At 31.6% G+C, this 19085-nt stretch overlaps 1 protein-coding gene across 1 annotated transcript; it reads left to right on the top strand.

Moving 5' to 3' along the window:
- Positions 1-9009: 9009 nt before the first annotated feature.
- On the top strand, positions 9010-13204 carry LOC105952538 (PPR repeat protein). The gene is made up of 3 exons (XM_088813846.1): positions 9010-12234; positions 12538-12624; positions 12765-13204. Exon 1 carries the CDS (start codon positions 9193-9195, stop codon positions 12202-12204), a length of 3012 nt encoding a protein of 1003 aa, XP_088669972.1. The 5' UTR covers positions 9010-9192; the 3' UTR covers positions 12205-12234; positions 12538-12624; positions 12765-13204.
- Positions 13205-19085: the final 5881 nt, after the last annotated feature.

The raw sequence follows: 19085 nt of genomic DNA on the forward strand, positions 1-19085 counted from the left end.
TTGGTTCTTGGGAATTCGTATGTATGTACGATAAATTTCTAACATATATGGTCCCCCTAACATTTATTAAATTCTTATTATTTTATATAGGGATCTTTACAAATAAGTCCATCAATGGATACTTATTCATAGAGACATCCAGACAATAAACTCATTTACAAAAAAGTCCACACATGCTCCAGATTTTTGTAAAAGACTAAAATAGCCTCTCATACTTTAATATGCTCCAATTTCATCTTTTAATTTAATTTAACCTCAATTTGACCTATAAATTTCACAAATTATTCAATTTTGAACCAAAACACATTTTTATGGACAATTCCGTCCGTCACAGCCGTTGACTTTTTTTTTTTTTTTTCCGCAACCGGTTTTTGGCGTTGACTTTTTCGAATTTTTTTTTCTTTCTTTCTGTAACATCTTTTTTTTTTTCGTTTAAACAGCATTATTGTTGTGATTGATAGTAATATTAACTATATTACTGTTAAACACAGTAAAATTAACTATATTACAGTTTAACACAGTAATATTGTTATATTAATCTCTAGCATAGTAATATTAACACAACAAAACTCATTATTGTTGTGTAATAGAGTAATATTACTATGTTGACCGTTCAACAAATGTAAACATAATAAAAAGCCAAAAGAATTAATATTACTGTGACTGACAGTAATATTACTATAACAACAGTAATATTACCGTCAACACATGAATATTACAATAATAGACAATAATATTATTACGTTACTCCGTGAATAATCCAAACAAACAAAATAATAATATTGATGTGGTTGACATCAATATTACTATAACAACAGTAATATTACCGTCAACCGGAATAATATAATTGTGTTTACAGTAATATTACAATAATAGACAGTAATATTATTACGTTACTCCGTGAATAACTCAAACAAAACAAAAAACCAAAATAAATAATAATATTGATGTGGTTGACAATAATATTATTGTGTTTACAGTTATTTTACTGTCAACGACAGTAATATAATTACGTTGACTTGTCAACAAATCAAACAAAATAACAAAAAATAAAAAATAATAATATTACGTTAATTTACTGTCAACGACAGAACAGTTACATAAATGTATTGTCAATGACAGTAAAGTTACGTTAATGTACTATCATTGACAGTATAATTACGTTAGTTTAGTGTCAGTGACAGCACAATTACGGTCGACGTTTAACGGCGGACGTAAAAAAAAAAAAAAAAAAAAACACTAAAAAAGTCAACGCTGGAATCCGACGGTGGAAAAAGCATACCAAAAAAAAATTCGAAAAGTCAACGCACAAAAAAAAGTCAAAATTGATTAAATTGGGGTTACAATTAAGAATTGAGTATAAATGGTTGGGAGTAATTTTGCCATATACATGAAAGTTTCCTTTATTTATAATCAATATTTAAGGGATGAGCTTATTGGTGAAAGAGATATAATAGCCCCTAAACCTAAAATAATAAAGATGCTTGGTTAGGGACCTATGCACAAAAACCCCTTTTATATAAGATTTATAAATTTTCATCTATTGTAGCATTGATGTCCCCGTGGACAACAAATATAGTGTATATCGGTCCCCAAGATATGAAATTTTGGCTCCGTTAATTATTTCAGGAGTGTGGGTGTAATTACCAATACAATAGACCTTAAAATTATTATAATATTTCTCACGAGTGCAGGTGAAATTTACCCTAAACTTCAAATATTCCACCCCCAGGCCCCAATACCAAGTGTTTTTTTTTTTTTCTTTTTTCAGATTTCTTTAATAGGACTCTTTGATATATTGCCTGTACCTCTTTATAGTGGAAACTTTTTTTTTTTTAATGAAATTTGGCTACCATTTCACACTCTTGAAATTTTGACATTGTTTCCATTAGTTCATCTTCACTGTTAGAGCTGCGGTTGGGTTGGGTTTGTTGACTATTGACCTAAAAATCAACCCATCCGACGAACTAACTTTACTTAAATTTGAAAACTATTATCCAACCCAAACTATGTGGGTCGGTTGATGTTGCTTAAATTTGAAAGCTATTGCCAGACCCAATACTGATGGCTGATAACCGGATATTTGGTCCGGAAATGGGTTAATTGATGGATATACCCGCCACCTAGTTCATTTGGAAAAAAAAAATTAAAATTTAGAGTTAAAATATACACGTTTTACATAGTGTCACCGTACTATCATCATTTATCAGTTCAAACTAATTTTAAACATGACGATTATGCCATAATATCACAATTACTCATCAGTTCACAACAATAAAAAATAAATCAACAAAAACTACTTCAACGTTCAAACTTGAGTTTAGTGCAAATCTTATATATAAAAGAAAGATATTTTGAACTACAACCCTAAACCTAACCTATGGGCAATTTTGTAATTTAATAAATATCATATTTAAATTCATGAACTCCCTATATTTGTGGACCCCATGTTTTTAATTTTCTGCCAATACACCATATTCTATTTTTTTTAATATCATAGTTAAATACATGAATTCCGGACCCCATGTTCCTAATTTGTTTTTGTAATTTAATAAATATCATATTTAAATACATGAGTTCCATATATTTGTGGACCTCATGTTTCTAATTTTATCCATATATTTGAACACACCGTCTTCTATTTAAAAATAAATAAATTAATATCATATTTAAATACATGAATTACCTATATTTGTGGACCCCATGTTTTTAATTTTTCTGCCCTATATTTGAATACACCGTGTACTATTTTTTTTTTCCTTCTCCTCTTTAATCACCCACTAACTCATCTTCATACCATGACCTCAACTCATTATCAATTTCATTGTTCTATTTAAACTCACGAGAACTCCACAAAAAAACACAATCTTTTTTGCCAAGCCTCTTCTTCTTGCTCATTTAAAATTGGGTAAATAGCACTTAACCCCCTTGTGGTTTGGACATTTTGCACATGACCCCCTACTTTCATACAATAAGAGGGTCATGTGCAAAATGTCAAAATCATAAAGGGGTTATGTGCCTAATTTCTTACCATAAGGGGGTCATGTGTAAAATGTCCAAACCACAAGGGGTTTATGTGCCTAATTTCATACCATAAAGAGGTCATGTGCAAAATGTCCAAACCACAAGGCGGTTAAGTGCTTTTAAAATCTTGTCCGTCTTCTTCTTCCTCTCAAACTATTTTCAACGTAACCAATTGCTTTTTACATGTAAACAATACAATATTTGTTATTTAGATTTATTTATATCCTATGTTTAAATTTCACATCACATAATAGTTGCTAACGATTTTGATTTTTTGGTACAACTCAGGAATAATTTATGTTCACAATGACTCCTCGTATGACAGCCATATGCCGTCACATAATTTTCATTCCTTTCATTGTTTCGTTAACCATCGTATTTTTCGTTTTCATAAACATATTATGCCATTATTTTTTTATTTTATAAACTCATTTTTTTTTATCACTTCAGGGATTATCATCTGTTAACGTTGGAGGCACAACAATTATTGCAACATTGGTCGCATTGCTTGTCAAGGTGTTCCAACGTTTTCGCTGGAAATCTTGCGTTCAACCAAATTTCACTACAGTACAATCTACTAATGTATGTGTGAAAGAAGAATCTGAATCAAATTTCTCACGGAATTGGTTATATTGTGAGAAAATCTCAGCGAACAAGTTCTTTTTAAGCTGCATATGTTGTGACCACTGTATGGAGCGTGTCAGAATGTCTGAATTGGTGCGTTGCATGCATTGCAATCTCACAACAATGCACCCAGAATGTGTACAAGCAATGGTGGCGGATCAATGTGCACTTGATTTTGATAATCCCAATTGGAGATGTGTCTGTAAAATTTGCACAATTAGATTTGCTTTTTTTTTTTTATCAATTGTTTTCTACTTGAACATACAGTTGAAGTGTGTTTTTTTATTGTTATATTTTCATCATCGATGTAAAAAGTTTGATTAATGCAATTTTAATGTTTACTTAGCCAACATACGTCATATATCGTTTTCTTTTCTCCATTTATTGTTGTCCAGTGACTTATACAATTTATTTACAGAATTTGATTTTTTTTTCTTTTAACTAGATCTTATTAGATAAAATTTCGAAAGTTTTTTTACAAAAATTATATGCATATTTATATATAGGCAAATAAACTCAGATGTTACCTAATGTAATATAATCTGATTATAATATATTTAATTTCATTAATATTATATATTAACACCACAAATTCATCTTTCATAGTCACTAAGAATTTTATAAATAAATTTTGCAGGAGTTATCGTCATATGCCTAAAGAATGCATTCTAACATATGAAAAAATTTATGTTTTAATAAATCAAAGTTTCGATGAATTAACCTTTATAATTAAAAAAGAAAAAAATTAGTTAGTGGGATAAAATTTTTTGTATATACATTAAAGTTCATGTCTAATTGTAACCACCCATAACACACGTAACCAAAGTTTCCATCAATTTTGAAAAATCAGATTAAAAACCTTTATAATTTAAGGGAAAAAAAATTAAGTTAGTGGGATAAGAGTTTCGTATATACATTAGGGTTTGTCTAGGGTGAGTTCCCAACAACACAACTTATATGAGATATGCCTCACAAATCGTGCCACGTGTCCCACCAACATAATTGATTTTTCTAATGATTTGTGTATTGTCTAAAACACCCTTATTACAAATATTTAATATTTAAAAACATAAATAATAAATTTTATGCGAAATTTCTTTTATACCCCTTGTATTTTTATAAATTTTAAATCTATTTATAGTTGAATTTGTAAAGTCAATTATATTATTATTCGTAAAAATCATTAAACCAACCCCCTCCGAAAAATGTATCCTAGAGAATTTAAACTCATAACACCTTCAAGGATGCAAGAATACTTACCATTGAAACACAACACATTACTAAAAAAATTCTAACAATACACATCTATATCACAACACAACTGTACAATGTATAATAATTTTAACTTATATAAGTATATTAAATAAACTCATAATTCTCATAAAACTATTATTATATAGTAAAAATCCAATATTACCAAATATATATAATAAAGTTAAAAAATCTAAGGAAATGTGAATCAACTCATGTAATTTAAAAATGAATCTCAAAAGAATTTGAAGTTTCAATTGAATTGTAAATCGTAAATCGGAAGATTTGAATCAGGTAAGCTCATGTGTTTTTAATTCGAAAACAATATTCAAATATTTGAAACAATTCAAGTCATTTCAATTCGTAGACAATATTCAGATATTTGAATCGGTTCAACTCAACAATTGACATATTAATTGAAGTAACTATGTATAGTTAAAGTTTAGTATTTTTTTTATTGAATTTTATCATAAAAATAATAAAATTTAATTTGTAAAAATCGTAAGATTTAATAGATTCAAATATTATGGTTAGATTAAATCTTACGATTTACGATTTGATTCTTACAATTTTTTTGAATTAATTTTATTTTTATTTTTACTAAAATTGAATTGAAAGGATATTTGACTTTAATTATAAATAGTTAGCTCATTAATACGTTATTGTCAATGGTTGAACTAAATCGATTCAAATCTTTGAAACATATTTACATATTGAACGGAGTTGAGCTTAATCGATTCAAGTCTTACGATTTGATTCTTACGTATGTAAATTTTTTATGATAAAATTGAATTAAAAAGATATTAAATTTTAATTATAAATGGTTATTTCAATTAATATGTTCTTGTGAATTATTAAGCTTCAATGATTCAAATCTTTGATTAATATTTACTAATTGAAAGAATTTTAGATTAATCAATAAAATCTTACTATTTGATTAAACTAAATATTAAAAGAAAAATCACAATATAGTGGAGTTTATTAATTTATATAATTAATATTAATAGATGTTTGGGGATACTGAGCCGCAGTTCTTTATATTTTTAAACTTTATTATATTAAATTTGATTATATATTATTTAATATTATTTAATAATAATGAATGTCACATTTAATATCTATTTAACATTATTAAAATACTTATATTTATTATCACTTTATATTGTGTCTTGCCACTATATAAAATGATTGTTACAATTGTTCATGTAATTAGTGTGTCCCAATGGGTCGTAGTGTTGAATGTAGTGAAAGGTCTCAAGTTCAATTCCCAAATGCTCCATTTTTCGGCAATTATTATTCATCATTGAGTTGACCCAGCTCGGATCTTTAAAACATATTTAAATTAATCATTTATTAAAATATAGTCAGGGATAAATTAGACAATTCAATATTAATTTATTTTATATTAGTTTAATAAAAATAATCGAAGGATACTTTGGTAAATGCTTCATTTTTTGTAACACCAGCCATGCTAATTGAAGCATATCTCATATAAGTTTAGAACACGTGTTATCTCACCCTAAACTAATCTTATACATCACGTAACCACCCATAACACTCACCCATAGCACGCGTAACCCCCCATAGCACAGACCCACTACTTCACTGCATGTTGGATTTTTATTAATTAATTTATTCGCAGGAGAATTATATTTCCTGAGTTGTTTTTTAGATGATCAATTTTCTATTCACTTACCACAAATTAAGTGGTTACCGTGTGTAAAAAACAACCGATACATCGGTTTTTTCTTTTATATGTATACATATTTCATTGTCACACCCTAGCTCATTCATTTTTTCATCTGTATATCCTGAAACTTTTGCAGAATTTCTACAATGGTTCCCAATATATATTACTACATTACTACAATAACTCACCAAGCCATTGTAGTAATGTTGTTGTAGTTTGTTCCACATTATGACAACAAAGATGTAATTATTAGTCTTGATATGCTGCTCATGGATTCCAAGGTGATATGCAAAACATTGTTTTTAATATTTTTATTTATTTTAAGTACGTCTACAAAACATTTTATAGTGTTGATAATTTATACATGCATTATATATACTTATGGCAGGGCGGCAAGGTACATGCCAGCATCAAAAAGCAACATATGAATACGTTCAAAGCTATACTGAAGGAAGGAAAAACATACATGTTACGTAACTTCATCGTTAGTCCAAACAATGGGAACCCTCGAATCACTGCCCATCGGTACAAATTACAAGCATTGGATCAACCACCATCACATCATTCGGTGCAGAAGAAATTTGTAACGATAGCTTTGACTTTATGGAGTTTAAACAAATTCAGAACAAAAACAAAGATGATTGGTTAATAGGTAAAATTGTAATTTTCAGTCTCTTATTTATTTTCACTCGGTTACAATAACATTAATTAATTGACTGTTTCTTAGATGTATTAGGCATGTGGTCGAGACAAACCCAACAAAGGAGATAGTCATCAACAGAAGGACCAATAAATTACTTGATGTAGTTCTTCAAGACTTGGAGTAAGAATAATTGTGGTTTCTAATTAATTATAATTGCAACTGTTTTATCTAAAAGCAAATTTTCTAACCGACTTCAGCATTCGTCTTTTAATTATATGTTGAATGTTTTTTTTTCTTTGTTTTTACGTGGGCAGTTGTAACATAATTAATTGTGTTTTGTGGAACTCATATGCTGATAAATTGGATGGATTCTTCGTCAATCACGACCCACAAAGTCCGGTTATCATTATATTGCAACTTTGCAAAATAAAGAGTTCTAAAGGTAGATATCGTTATTTGGTCCAAGTAGGTTTCGTCTTTATGTCTTATTTATTTTCATAATAAACGTGTCAATATAATATGTATTAAATTATATCACAGGTAAAAAGAATATTTCTTCTCACTGTCACGGATCAAATTTACTCATTAACCCAAACTTGAAGGAGACTCTTAACTATAGGGACATGTAGTCTATGTGCCCTTTCTTTTTCACCAGGTATATTTAAAAACCATTTTCAACAAGAATATAAAGGAAAATAAATAAAAGCCAAGGTCAATCTCTCCAAAATGTTGGTATATATCTTGAAAAGCTTGTTTTCTCTCACGGACAACTGTACCTAGCTATTTCGAGGGTTACCAATCAAAAATGTTTGAAGATACTTATAGTTGACAAAGAAAGAAATACTTCAAAAAATACAACAAACGGTGTTTATAAAGAAGTATTTCAAAATTTAAGGTAATTTTCTATTTACAATTTTTCACATTAGTTCTTATGCAAGCCTTATATTCAACTATGCATAATGTGTTCTTATTGTTTCACAGAGTGTGAAGATGCAATATTATTAAAATGAATGCATTGCCACAAAGTTCGAATTGTCACACAACATCAAAAGTTATTTTTTTCCATATATTTGTTTCGTATTTTTTCTTTCATTAATCTTTTTTTTGTTTTTTTGTTATTTGAACTCATATATGATGCTATTGGGAATTGTTAATTTGTAGTATTGTCTCGGGTACCGGTGAAGTTCACGTATTTCCTGAGCGGTTAAAGTGCAATTTTTAAGTGTTTTTTTATATGATTTTTTTTTTAAGTGTAAAGCAGCAGATGTGCATTCTATTTGTGACAATTTGTGATTTATTGCTCCGACTTAATGAATGTGTTGTTTTTGTGTCATTTTCATTGAAATATGTAACCACGTGCAATGCACGGGTTCAATTACTAGTATAATAGTAAAAAATAAAATAAAAACACATGTAATTTAGAAATCAAAATATTATTTTAATAAAATTTTACGAAGTAGTTCACCGATAATTATTGGTAACATATTTTTGAAAAAATTAGAAACCATCAACCGAACCATTATAAATGAGTTGGTTGAAATTATCGACCCGTTCCGATAGATTGGTTAAAAAATTATTATCTGCCCCGTCCAAAATTGACGGAAAATTGAGTTTAGAGACACCATGCAACGAATTAACGAGTTAGGTAAACACGTGTAAAGATTTTTTGTTTGGGGGCAAAGTGCAAAACGAACCTTAGTTTAGGGACAAACTGCTTTTTACCCTTCAAAATATTGATAATTATGAATATATGAGAGGTTGTCTGATAATTAGACTAGAGTTCAGGGGTGTTTTTTTTGGTAATTTACCTTAGTTATTTTGAAGCCGCACCGTCGATTTTCTCTCCGGCGGTCTCCACTCTTCCGTGAAAGCCAACGGCGAACATCTCAAAACATCGGAGTTGAAGATGAAGCCCATCTCACCGGGACCTGCTACTCAATTTCACCCAGCAACTTAAAACATGTCAATCATGTCCAAAACTATGATAAACAGAAACCGGCATTTCATCAAACACCTTGCGGACAAACTGCGTTTTTCTTCCTCCCTCTCGTCGTCTCAAGTTCCTTCTCTTACAACCACAACCAGAAACCCACACCAATTCTACACATCACTCTTCTGCACCCTCATCCACCTCTTCCTCAGGTGCCGCCGCCTCTCCAGCGCCGCAGCCGCTTTCTCCGCCATGAGAGATTTCAAATACACGCCGGAATTAGCCGCTTGGAACAGCCTCCTTCACCAATTCAACTCTGCAGGTTTGATCCATCAGGTAATGGTTATCTATCAAGAAATGATTTTTTCCGGCGTGGGACGCAATGTAGCTACCAAGAACATAGTGGTTCACTCCCTTTCGAAAATTGGAGAATTTGATAGGGCGCTTGATTTGTTACGAGATAACAATGATTACGAATTCATGAGTGATGGAGTTACTTACAATACTGTAATTTGGGGGTTTTGTAAATATGGGCATGTCGAAATGGGGGTCGGTTTGGTGTCGGAGATAATCAAGAGAGGTGTAGATTGTGATAATTTCACTTGTAATATATTGATGAAGGGATTCTGTGATAAGTGTTTGTTGGAGAATGCTAAATCGGTTATGGAAACGTTTTGCGGCAACGTAAATCGAGATGTTGTGGGGTTTAACACATTGATAAATGGCTACTGCAAGGCTGGTGAGGTGAATAATGGTCTTCGGTTGATTGAGAGTATGGTGAAAGACGGTGTTTTACCCGATATTATTACCTACAACACTTTGATCAACGGTTTCTGCGAGATCGGAGATTTCGATAGTGCCAAGAATCTCATGGATAATCTCTTAAATTTCGATAATGGTTCGGGATATGATAAAGCAAATCATATCACGTATACTAGTTTGATCAGCGGATATTGCAAGCAGAACCAAACTGAAGAAGCATTGGCTGTGTATAAGGAAATGATTGCGAATGGAATTGAATCCGATGTAGTTACACATTCTTGCATTATTAACGGACTTCTTAAGAGTGGGCGATTGGCCGAGGCTAAAAACCTATTCCACGAGATGGTAAGAAATGGTGTCGATCCGAACCATGTTACCTACACAAATTTAGTTGATTTTTGCCTTAAAAATCGTAGTGTGATGGCAGCTTTTAGCTTACAAAGTCAGATGGTGGTTCGTGGGATTAAATTCGATGTGGTGGTGTTTACTGCATTGATCGATGGACTCTTTAAGAATGGGAGGACGAAAGAGGCTGAGGACATGTTTCGTAATCTCTTAGAGTATAATTTAGTGCCGAATTGTACCACGTATTCTGCATTGATCAACGGTCTCTGTAAAATAGGTGATATGAAGGGTGTGGGGTCCGTACTGCAGCAAATGGCGGAGAAAAATGTTCTGCCGAATGTGGTAACTTATTCTTCGGTAATTAATGGTTATGTGAAAAGTGGAATGCTCGAGGAAGCTATTAATATACTGTGGAAAATGATATGCGAAAATGTTATGCCAAATGCTTTCACCTACGGTTCATTGATAGATGGCTGTTTGAAAGCTGGTCAAAAGGAAACTGCTGCAGGTCTCTACGAGGATATGAAAAAACGAGGGGTGGAAAATAATATTTTTGTATTAGATGCTTTTACAAACAATCTGAAGAAGGAAGGAATGATGGATGAGGCAGAGACGTTGTTTCAAGATTCGATTTCCAATGGATTGTTGCCCGACCGTGTTAACTACACAAACTTGATGGATGGACTTTTCAAAGCGGGTAAAGAATCTTCGGCGCTTAAAGTCGCGGAAGAAATTACAGCTAAAAATATCGGGTTCGATATTGTTACGTTCAATGCTTTGCTTAACGGGTTGCTTAAACTCGGCCAATACGACGTGCAGTCTATTTATACGGGGCTACAAAAATTCGATTTGGCTCCGGATCATGCTACGTTTAATACGCTAATCAAGGCGTGCTGCAGGGAAGGGAAATTGGACGACGCTCTGAAGATTTGGAATGAAATGAAAAGTTACGGAGTAAAGCCTAATTTAATAACTTGTAATATTTTGACTGAAGGGCTCTGTGAGTCGGGTGAAGTCGATAAGGCGATGGAATTATTGAACGAGTTGTCGATTTCCGGGTTTTATCCAACGGCAGTTATTCACAAAACGGTGCTTAAAGCTGCTTCAGAGACTAAAAGGGCCGATGTTATTTTGTCGATGCACGAAAAGCTTGTGTCGATGGGGCTTAACTTGAATCTCGACGTGTATCAAAACCTTATCAATGTTTTATGTGGACAAAAAATGACAAGAAAAGCAACGTCCGTATTACAAGAAATGAGAGAAGCCGGCTTTCTTGCAGATACTGTTACTTACAATGCGCTGATTCGAGGACATTGCAGAAGCTCTCATTTAGACAAGGCTTTTGCGCTTTATTCTCGTATGTTGACCGAACGAGTTTCTCCCAATATTACAACGTACAACATTCTTCTAGGTGGATCTACAGAATCTAGGTCAATGGATAAAGTGAGTGATATCCTTTCAGAAATGAAAGAGAGGGGCTTTATTCCAAATAGTACAACGTACGACGTTTTGGTTTCTGGCTATGGAAAAATCGGGAAGAAGAAGGAATCCATAAGGCTTTACTGCGAAATGATAACGAAAGGGTTCGTGCCTCGGCTCAGCACCTACAACTTACTTGTAAATGATTTTGCCAAAGTGGGGAAAATGAAACAGGCGATGGAGCTCTTGAACGAAATGCAAAGTAGAGGAGTGCCGCCCAATTCCTCGACTTACGACATACTTATAAGTGGGTGGTGTAACTTATCGTATCAAGAAAGGTCGATGAAGAAATTGTATCAAGCAGAGGCGAGGAGGCTGTTTAAAGAGATGGCCGATAAAGGGTTTACGCCGAGTGAGAATAGTATAAATCAACTGAGTTCTGTTATTGCGAAACCTGGAAAAGCGGCCGATGCTCAGAGGATAATGGATAAAATATATAAAACAAAGAGAGGCTGACAGAAAGATCGAATTTTTCCGTTTGTGAAAGTGAGTCCGTTTTTAATTTTCTATCTTGTATTTATTCTACATATATTATTAACTTTGGCATTCAAACCGAACTGCATCATAATAAGTCTTGCTTGTCTGCCTAATCTTTGTTATTGCTCTAATGTTTCCGGGGGTTGCGTATCTGTCTAATCATAATAGCAATTTGTTTTTTTTTTTTTTTCATTGTGCACTTTGATTTCATTGAAGCGTCGCGTTTTTTTCTTTTTTCTCCTTATTCTCGTTTTCAAGCTCTATATGGTCTGTCCAGTTATTAGTTATCCCTGATCTTAAGAATATTTGCAGTGAAATACAAATGAGCTATATGGAGCGAATGAACTCGAGAGGATGAGACTTTATTACTCGAAAAAGCAATAATTCAATCAGTAACAGGTACACTTGACTACTTACTAATTTTTTTCGTCTTATGGTGCAGCTGGTGTAAAAGTATATTTGCTAGAGAAAGGCCTTGAATAATTTTCTTTTTTTTTTTTCTCATTAGAGTAGAATCTTTTTTACTTTCATTTGTACAGGGATCCTGAATTGAGATGAAGTCTTAGAGAGAGAGAGAGGGAGGGAGGGAGAGAGAGAGCTGTTCGAAAGCGCTGCTCGAAAGCTTGACGGACAAATGGAACGAAAAAGCCTCCTTCCTTATAGCCCATCTTGAAGGGTTCAATTCCTATTCCCTTGAGGTTCGTTTCGGGTTGAAAATTGAAGCAAGTCTGAAGTTAGACCTGCTGCATTCTTGCGGTGGTTTCGAGACATATAATGCTAGAGTAAACTGCAAAAAGTACCATCCGTGTAATCTCCAAATAGCAAAAAACTCATGTGATAAATAAACTAGCAAACACCCCCCACTCGGCCCATTATTCATTTGAGTGTTGACTTAATATAAAAAGACACAAATACTCTCATGGTTTTGCAATTAATAAATTCTTAAATTTTATAAATATTTTAATTATTTTATTTTTGTTATATCTTAATTAGAAAAGTACAATGGGGTCTTTTATTTCTATTTTTATTATTATATAATTTATGTATATATTTTAAATTATCCATGCATAAAAAAAACTTAAATTCCATTATTATGTATTTCTTTATTTTGTATTTAACAACCTATACTTAATTTCATTACCAAATTTTTAATATTTTTTTAATTTAATTGTTTAATAATTTTTAATAATATTTTAATTTCTAAATAATCAAATTATAAAGAAAATATATATATATATAAATATATATTGAGGGACAATTTCATCATTTCACGTCCAATAATCAACTACCAGCCGCACATCTAGCGAGTGAGCTACATGAAAGTCAACTAGGAGGGTTTTTGCTTTTGACTAAATTTCACAAGGGTTTTTTGCCAGTTTATTTGTTACCGGAGATTTTTGCTATTTGAAGATTACACATGAGTACTTTTTGCAGTTTACTCGATGATGCTACTCTACTCTAGCCCGTTCGATACTATCGTACAAACTGGTAGTTGGGCTCACGATAGACCATAATTAAATGAGCTGAATTAATTATTTCTAGTAGGCCATCTTGTAGCCTCCTCCAAAAAAAAAAAATTTAAGACGCCATGTCCAATTCAATATTATTAAAGGTCATAAAAGGCTTAAAAGCTACAAATTAATGGGCTTGTAGACCATTAAGAACTGCATTTATGGAAAAACTTATACTCCCTCTATTTTATAATAATTGTCTCTTTTTAAAAATATTTTTATTCCATGTTATCTGTCACTTTAGATTTCCAATACTAAATTAAATGCATTTTTCCTGTTTTAACCTTATTAATGAAACTCTAATCATTATTTTTCTCTTATAAATCATTAAATAATAAAGGTTGTTTTAGTCATTTATATATGATTTTTCTAAAATCAAGATATATTTATTGAATTTCTTAATCTTTGTAAAAAGTGAAAAGAGACACTTATTTAGGAACGGAGGGAGTATATTCTTTGGCTCATTTTCAGGCTGGAACTAAACACACGCGCGTAACACATGTGATTTTGAGGGGCATTGTCTTTTCAATTTCCTAAGCCCTGATTGATTGTTTGTCTTTGCACGTAATCGATGTTGCCGTAAAATTCTTCTCCAAATCTAATTACGTAAACTGAAATGATTTACGCTGTACTGAAATTACAAATATTGTTCATTGTATTCTTACTTTCTCTCTCTACAAACACCCAGCCCACTCAAACCTCCCAAAAGCCCCAAAATGAACAAAAGCCCTCAACTATCCTCCCAAGTCTGAAAATCTCTCAAATTGAAAGGTAATTTCTTATCTAATTTAGTTATATGTGAATAATTTGTGTTTACTTTGTGGTTAAAGATGTGAAAACCCCAAAAAAATCGCGTTTTTGGGGCTGTTTTTATTGATGGTGTTGCGCCATTTCCACGTCCAAAACAGGCGTGCGGAAATAGTTTTCACGCCCAAAATGAGCGTAAAAACTATTTTCAAACGCCCATTTTGGGCGTGTAAATCTGGTTTTGGCGACCGTTCCGGGCGTGCAAATTCCTGATCGGCGCCTGAACCGGTCGTCCGATTTATTTATTTATTTTTTTATTAAGTTATACGTAGCTAATTAAATAAAAGAAATATATAAAGCATTAAATTTGTTGTAGTCTAGTTGGTTACGTTACTGAACTCCCACCCGAACAACTTCCAGCAATGGGATGATAAATTATTTTTTGCCCCTCAGTCAGGATATTCAGCTTTCGCCCATTAGACCCGTGTTCAAGTTTGAGGCGTGGATATTGGTAAACTGAGAGTGAAATTTCTTCCTCAAAATATGGTGGACACAAAATTGAATTGGAGTAAAGTTGAGGGACTGAAGATATAACTCTTCCATTGGTTGGGGGGAGAAGAATACAGCGTCATTCTTCTTCTTCTTATTATTTTTTTTTTATTTTTAATTTTTTTAAACATTTTATTTATAGCTAATATACAACTTTTGCATTTTGTTTGTTTTAAATTGAAATAGTACTAAAATTCCAAACAAACATGAAAAAAATACAAGAAATATTTATAAGACTATGAAAAATAAATTGTAATGCATAAAAAAATGAAAAAATAATATTTCAAAAATTACAATATATGTTTATACATTATTAACAATCACAAAAGAATTACGAAATAAATAATATTTATAAAATTAAAAACAACTATATTACAAAATTTGGTATAATTAAATTAATTACAGATTTTTATTTTAATACAAAATGGAGAACTAAAATGCTAAATCCCACATTATTTTTACCAAATCATGCCCATAACTAAAAATATTTATCTCCCCAAAATCTTCTCTTCTCCTTTCCCAGTACTCTTCTTCTTTTTCCCTAATTTTTTTCACAAAATCACACACCAAAAACATCCCTAGCATTTCAAGTTCGAATTTGACAAAAAATTTCACATGTTCAAACTAAAATAAAGTTGGAATTTGAGGAAAATATTCGAATTGATATGAATTTGAATATTTAAAAAGGCTTAATGAAATTGAATAAATATTAAGTAAAACGGAACTCATTTTTTATGATTATTCACGTAAAAAAATAATGAATTTTGAGTGAGTTGGATAAAATCATTTTAGAGAGAGTAGAGAGAGAATTTTTTTTTTTAAATTATGTGTGGGATTTAATAAATTTTAGTGTGGGATTTAACATGGCCCAATGGAGAAATATATCATATTTTTTTCAATCAAATATACATCATATACACAAGGGAGAGGCTAAAACAAATACCGTTTTTTTTCTCACTTCAATACCACCATCATAAAAAAATAAATACATAATAAATAGGTAATGACATTATTACCCTTAATGAAAATAAATACCTACACAAAATTTGTATGGTGTTGATTTTATTACGGGTATTAATGTCATTACCTATTTATTTTCTATTTTTCATGCTGGTGGTATTGAAGTTAGAAAGAAACGGTATTGTTTTAGCCATGACTCGTACAAAATTGACTAGTAAAATAAAAAAAAAATTTGTCTGTGGGACCACAGTCAAGTCCCAATCCATGCAGTTCCGGCAGGGCCGACACGTGCGTTTTCAGTTGTTTTCATTGTCAGCTCTGAATGATGCTATTTTTTGCGTATAGAATTGTTTTGATCAAAGTGTGAATAAATAAGATTTGTCACATTTGAGTATTGACTAATATATCTCATATTTATTTTTGCTTGTACATTTTAAAATTTGGTAATAAATCGACCACCTTGGCATGTTGTTGAAAAAAAGAAAAAAAAGAAAGATAGTAGACACCCGCAGGTAATTAAAGCCATCTTAACTACATTCCACAAATTAATTTTAAGGTAATCACAATTCTTTAAGCAACCTTACACGTTTGGCATCCTCAAACAACTAGAATTAGGTGTAGAAACTACAAAATTATGTCTTCGTAAACGACGAGCTTTTGAATTACGCGACATAGTCAGTGACGAGTGCAGAAATTTGTTATACAGTGGACTTAATTTTCAGAGGGTTGAAGGGTTGTGCCTTAGGAAAAAAAAATAGCACTTTTTTTGCATTAATTTGAATTTTCAGTAGACTAATTAATAAAAGTAAGGTGGATTAAATACGATTATAAGTATAATTTAATGGAATAAATTTTAATTGAGGGCGGACTTGAGTCCATCCTAGTCATACCCTGACCTCGCCTCTGTACCAAAACTCGGTGAAAATATTCATGTATAGTAAGATATAATCCGGTGAATTTTGTCGGATACAACCATTTGCGAGCCCATTATATGGCCAGGGTACAATTACAAATTTGTCATCATCATATTATACGTATATCTTTTAGCCCACGCAATTTTTATTATATAGCCAACCCAAAACTCAAATTAATGAAAAAACAAAATCGTAACTTTTTTGTTATTTCCTATTTTCTGATTGTGTCCTATATTTTTTTCACAGACTCCGAGTCCCCACAAATTTAAGCTTAGCCTATAACAAATTTTTAGACACACTAATGAATGCAAGATACGTTAACCTATTTGAAGTAGACAATCGTGAGGACACAAAAGATAAATTTCATACGATATTTAGCAACTAAAAATTTCAGAGAATGCGATTCCAAGCTTTGCACGGATAGTTGAACACAACCCTAATAGTTTAATTCATATATGGCCCAACATCATCCTTTTTATTTTATGTGTTTGAAGATCCAAAGTTGTCGATTTTGGGAACAAGGGGCGAAATAATGCTTTTCTTATAGCCAGATACGAAGAGACAAAAGGGAAATATTTTTTTGCAATTACTTGAAATTTTTGAGAAAAAAATATGTAACTAGAAAATAAACTTGAATTCCAAAATTCATATCACACACAAGTAAGGGAGTCCAAACTCTAAAGTCTAATTTTCCTCATATTGGAGCCACTGCGTATCACGAAAATTTCAACTTTTCAACATATTCGCGTTTCGGCCACGTTTCATGTCCGAGACTCGAGGACACCTGCATGCAGAGGCGGACCCAGCTTATTTGCAATGGAGGGGCTAATTTTTTTTGGAGGGGCTAAACTTGTTATTAATATCATTAATTAAAAAAAATTACATTAAAAGATCAACAAAAAATCAAATCTGCGGCGGGGGTAGCCCCCTTGAAATTGGCTATCGGTACGCTCATGCCTGCAGGACACCTTATGGGTTGTTTTGCAATTTCTGAAAAGTTAGAAATATGTTTGAATAATGAATTTCCAAATTTTTTGTTGCTTCCCTAATTATTTACATGGTTTAATGACCAATTGCAAATTGATTGTAAATAATAATATTTATTTATTTTAAATATATTTGTATGGAAATATATAAAATGAATTTGTATATAAATAAAACCTTATATATGTATATAGCAAATATATCCCTACACTTTTAATATTTACATGTTTCCCTCAAGTTTTTGTATCTCCATTTTCGGGACATGCCGTTTTCCGTGCCCATTTTCCTGTTTCTCATTGTTGTTTTCGCGTACGTGCTACATAGGTCACTCGTCATCAGTTTACTTGCATTATACGTCATTGCAAAAATTTAAGTTTTTTCTCCCTCCTTCCCATTTTAAGTGCCTTCCTAGAGAAAAAAAATTATAAAATTGTCACTTTATATTTTCAAAGTAACATTTATTAAGAGATAATTTATTGTGAAACAATTAATGATCTATGATGCACCTACACGTCTACATATGCGTGCGCGCATTTGCACGTCTTGAAAACGAAACGCCATGACACTTGTCGGAAATATTTTGGGGCTATTTTCATAAATATTTAAAAGTTTCGGGGACGTTTCTATTAATAATTAAAAAATGGAAACACATTTCCACCAAAAAAAAAAAATCAAAAATCCATTTTAAATAAAAACTTGGAATTGCATGCACTTAAAAAAAAAGCTTAAATCTTATATCTATTTTCCAATTCTAGTGGTGTTGTAATATTTTTTGTAGATGTTAATTCCATACGAACATAAATTTATATGCCCCCAATGTAACTTGTGGAATGATAATTTGGAGTGGAATCTATAACAATTACAATTATATATAATTTGTAGATACGAATATGTAAGTGACGATGTATATATATAAGTTAAACAATATTATAATATTTTTTTAAAAATTATGAATGTACCCCTATATTTTTATATTTACTTGTTTCCACACGTTCTCGTATCCTATTTTTTGAAAACGGAGTTTTCTCGTGTCAGTTTCTCCATTTTGCCATGTCGCTTTCCTGTGTTCGTACTACGTAGATTATGATGTAAACCTCGTTACTATGCCAAATTTTTGGGAGATAGCTCCAAGCAAATTCCCCTAAGAAACGTGCTACGTTCTTCATATTATTTATTTCCAGATTACTTGTTATTA

The sequence above is a fragment of the Erythranthe guttata genome, chromosome 14, assembly GCF_056151865.1.
Source record: "Erythranthe guttata isolate IM_541 chromosome 14, IM_541, whole genome shotgun sequence".
In the NCBI taxonomy this organism is placed as follows: domain Eukaryota; kingdom Viridiplantae; phylum Streptophyta; class Magnoliopsida; order Lamiales; family Phrymaceae; genus Erythranthe; species Erythranthe guttata.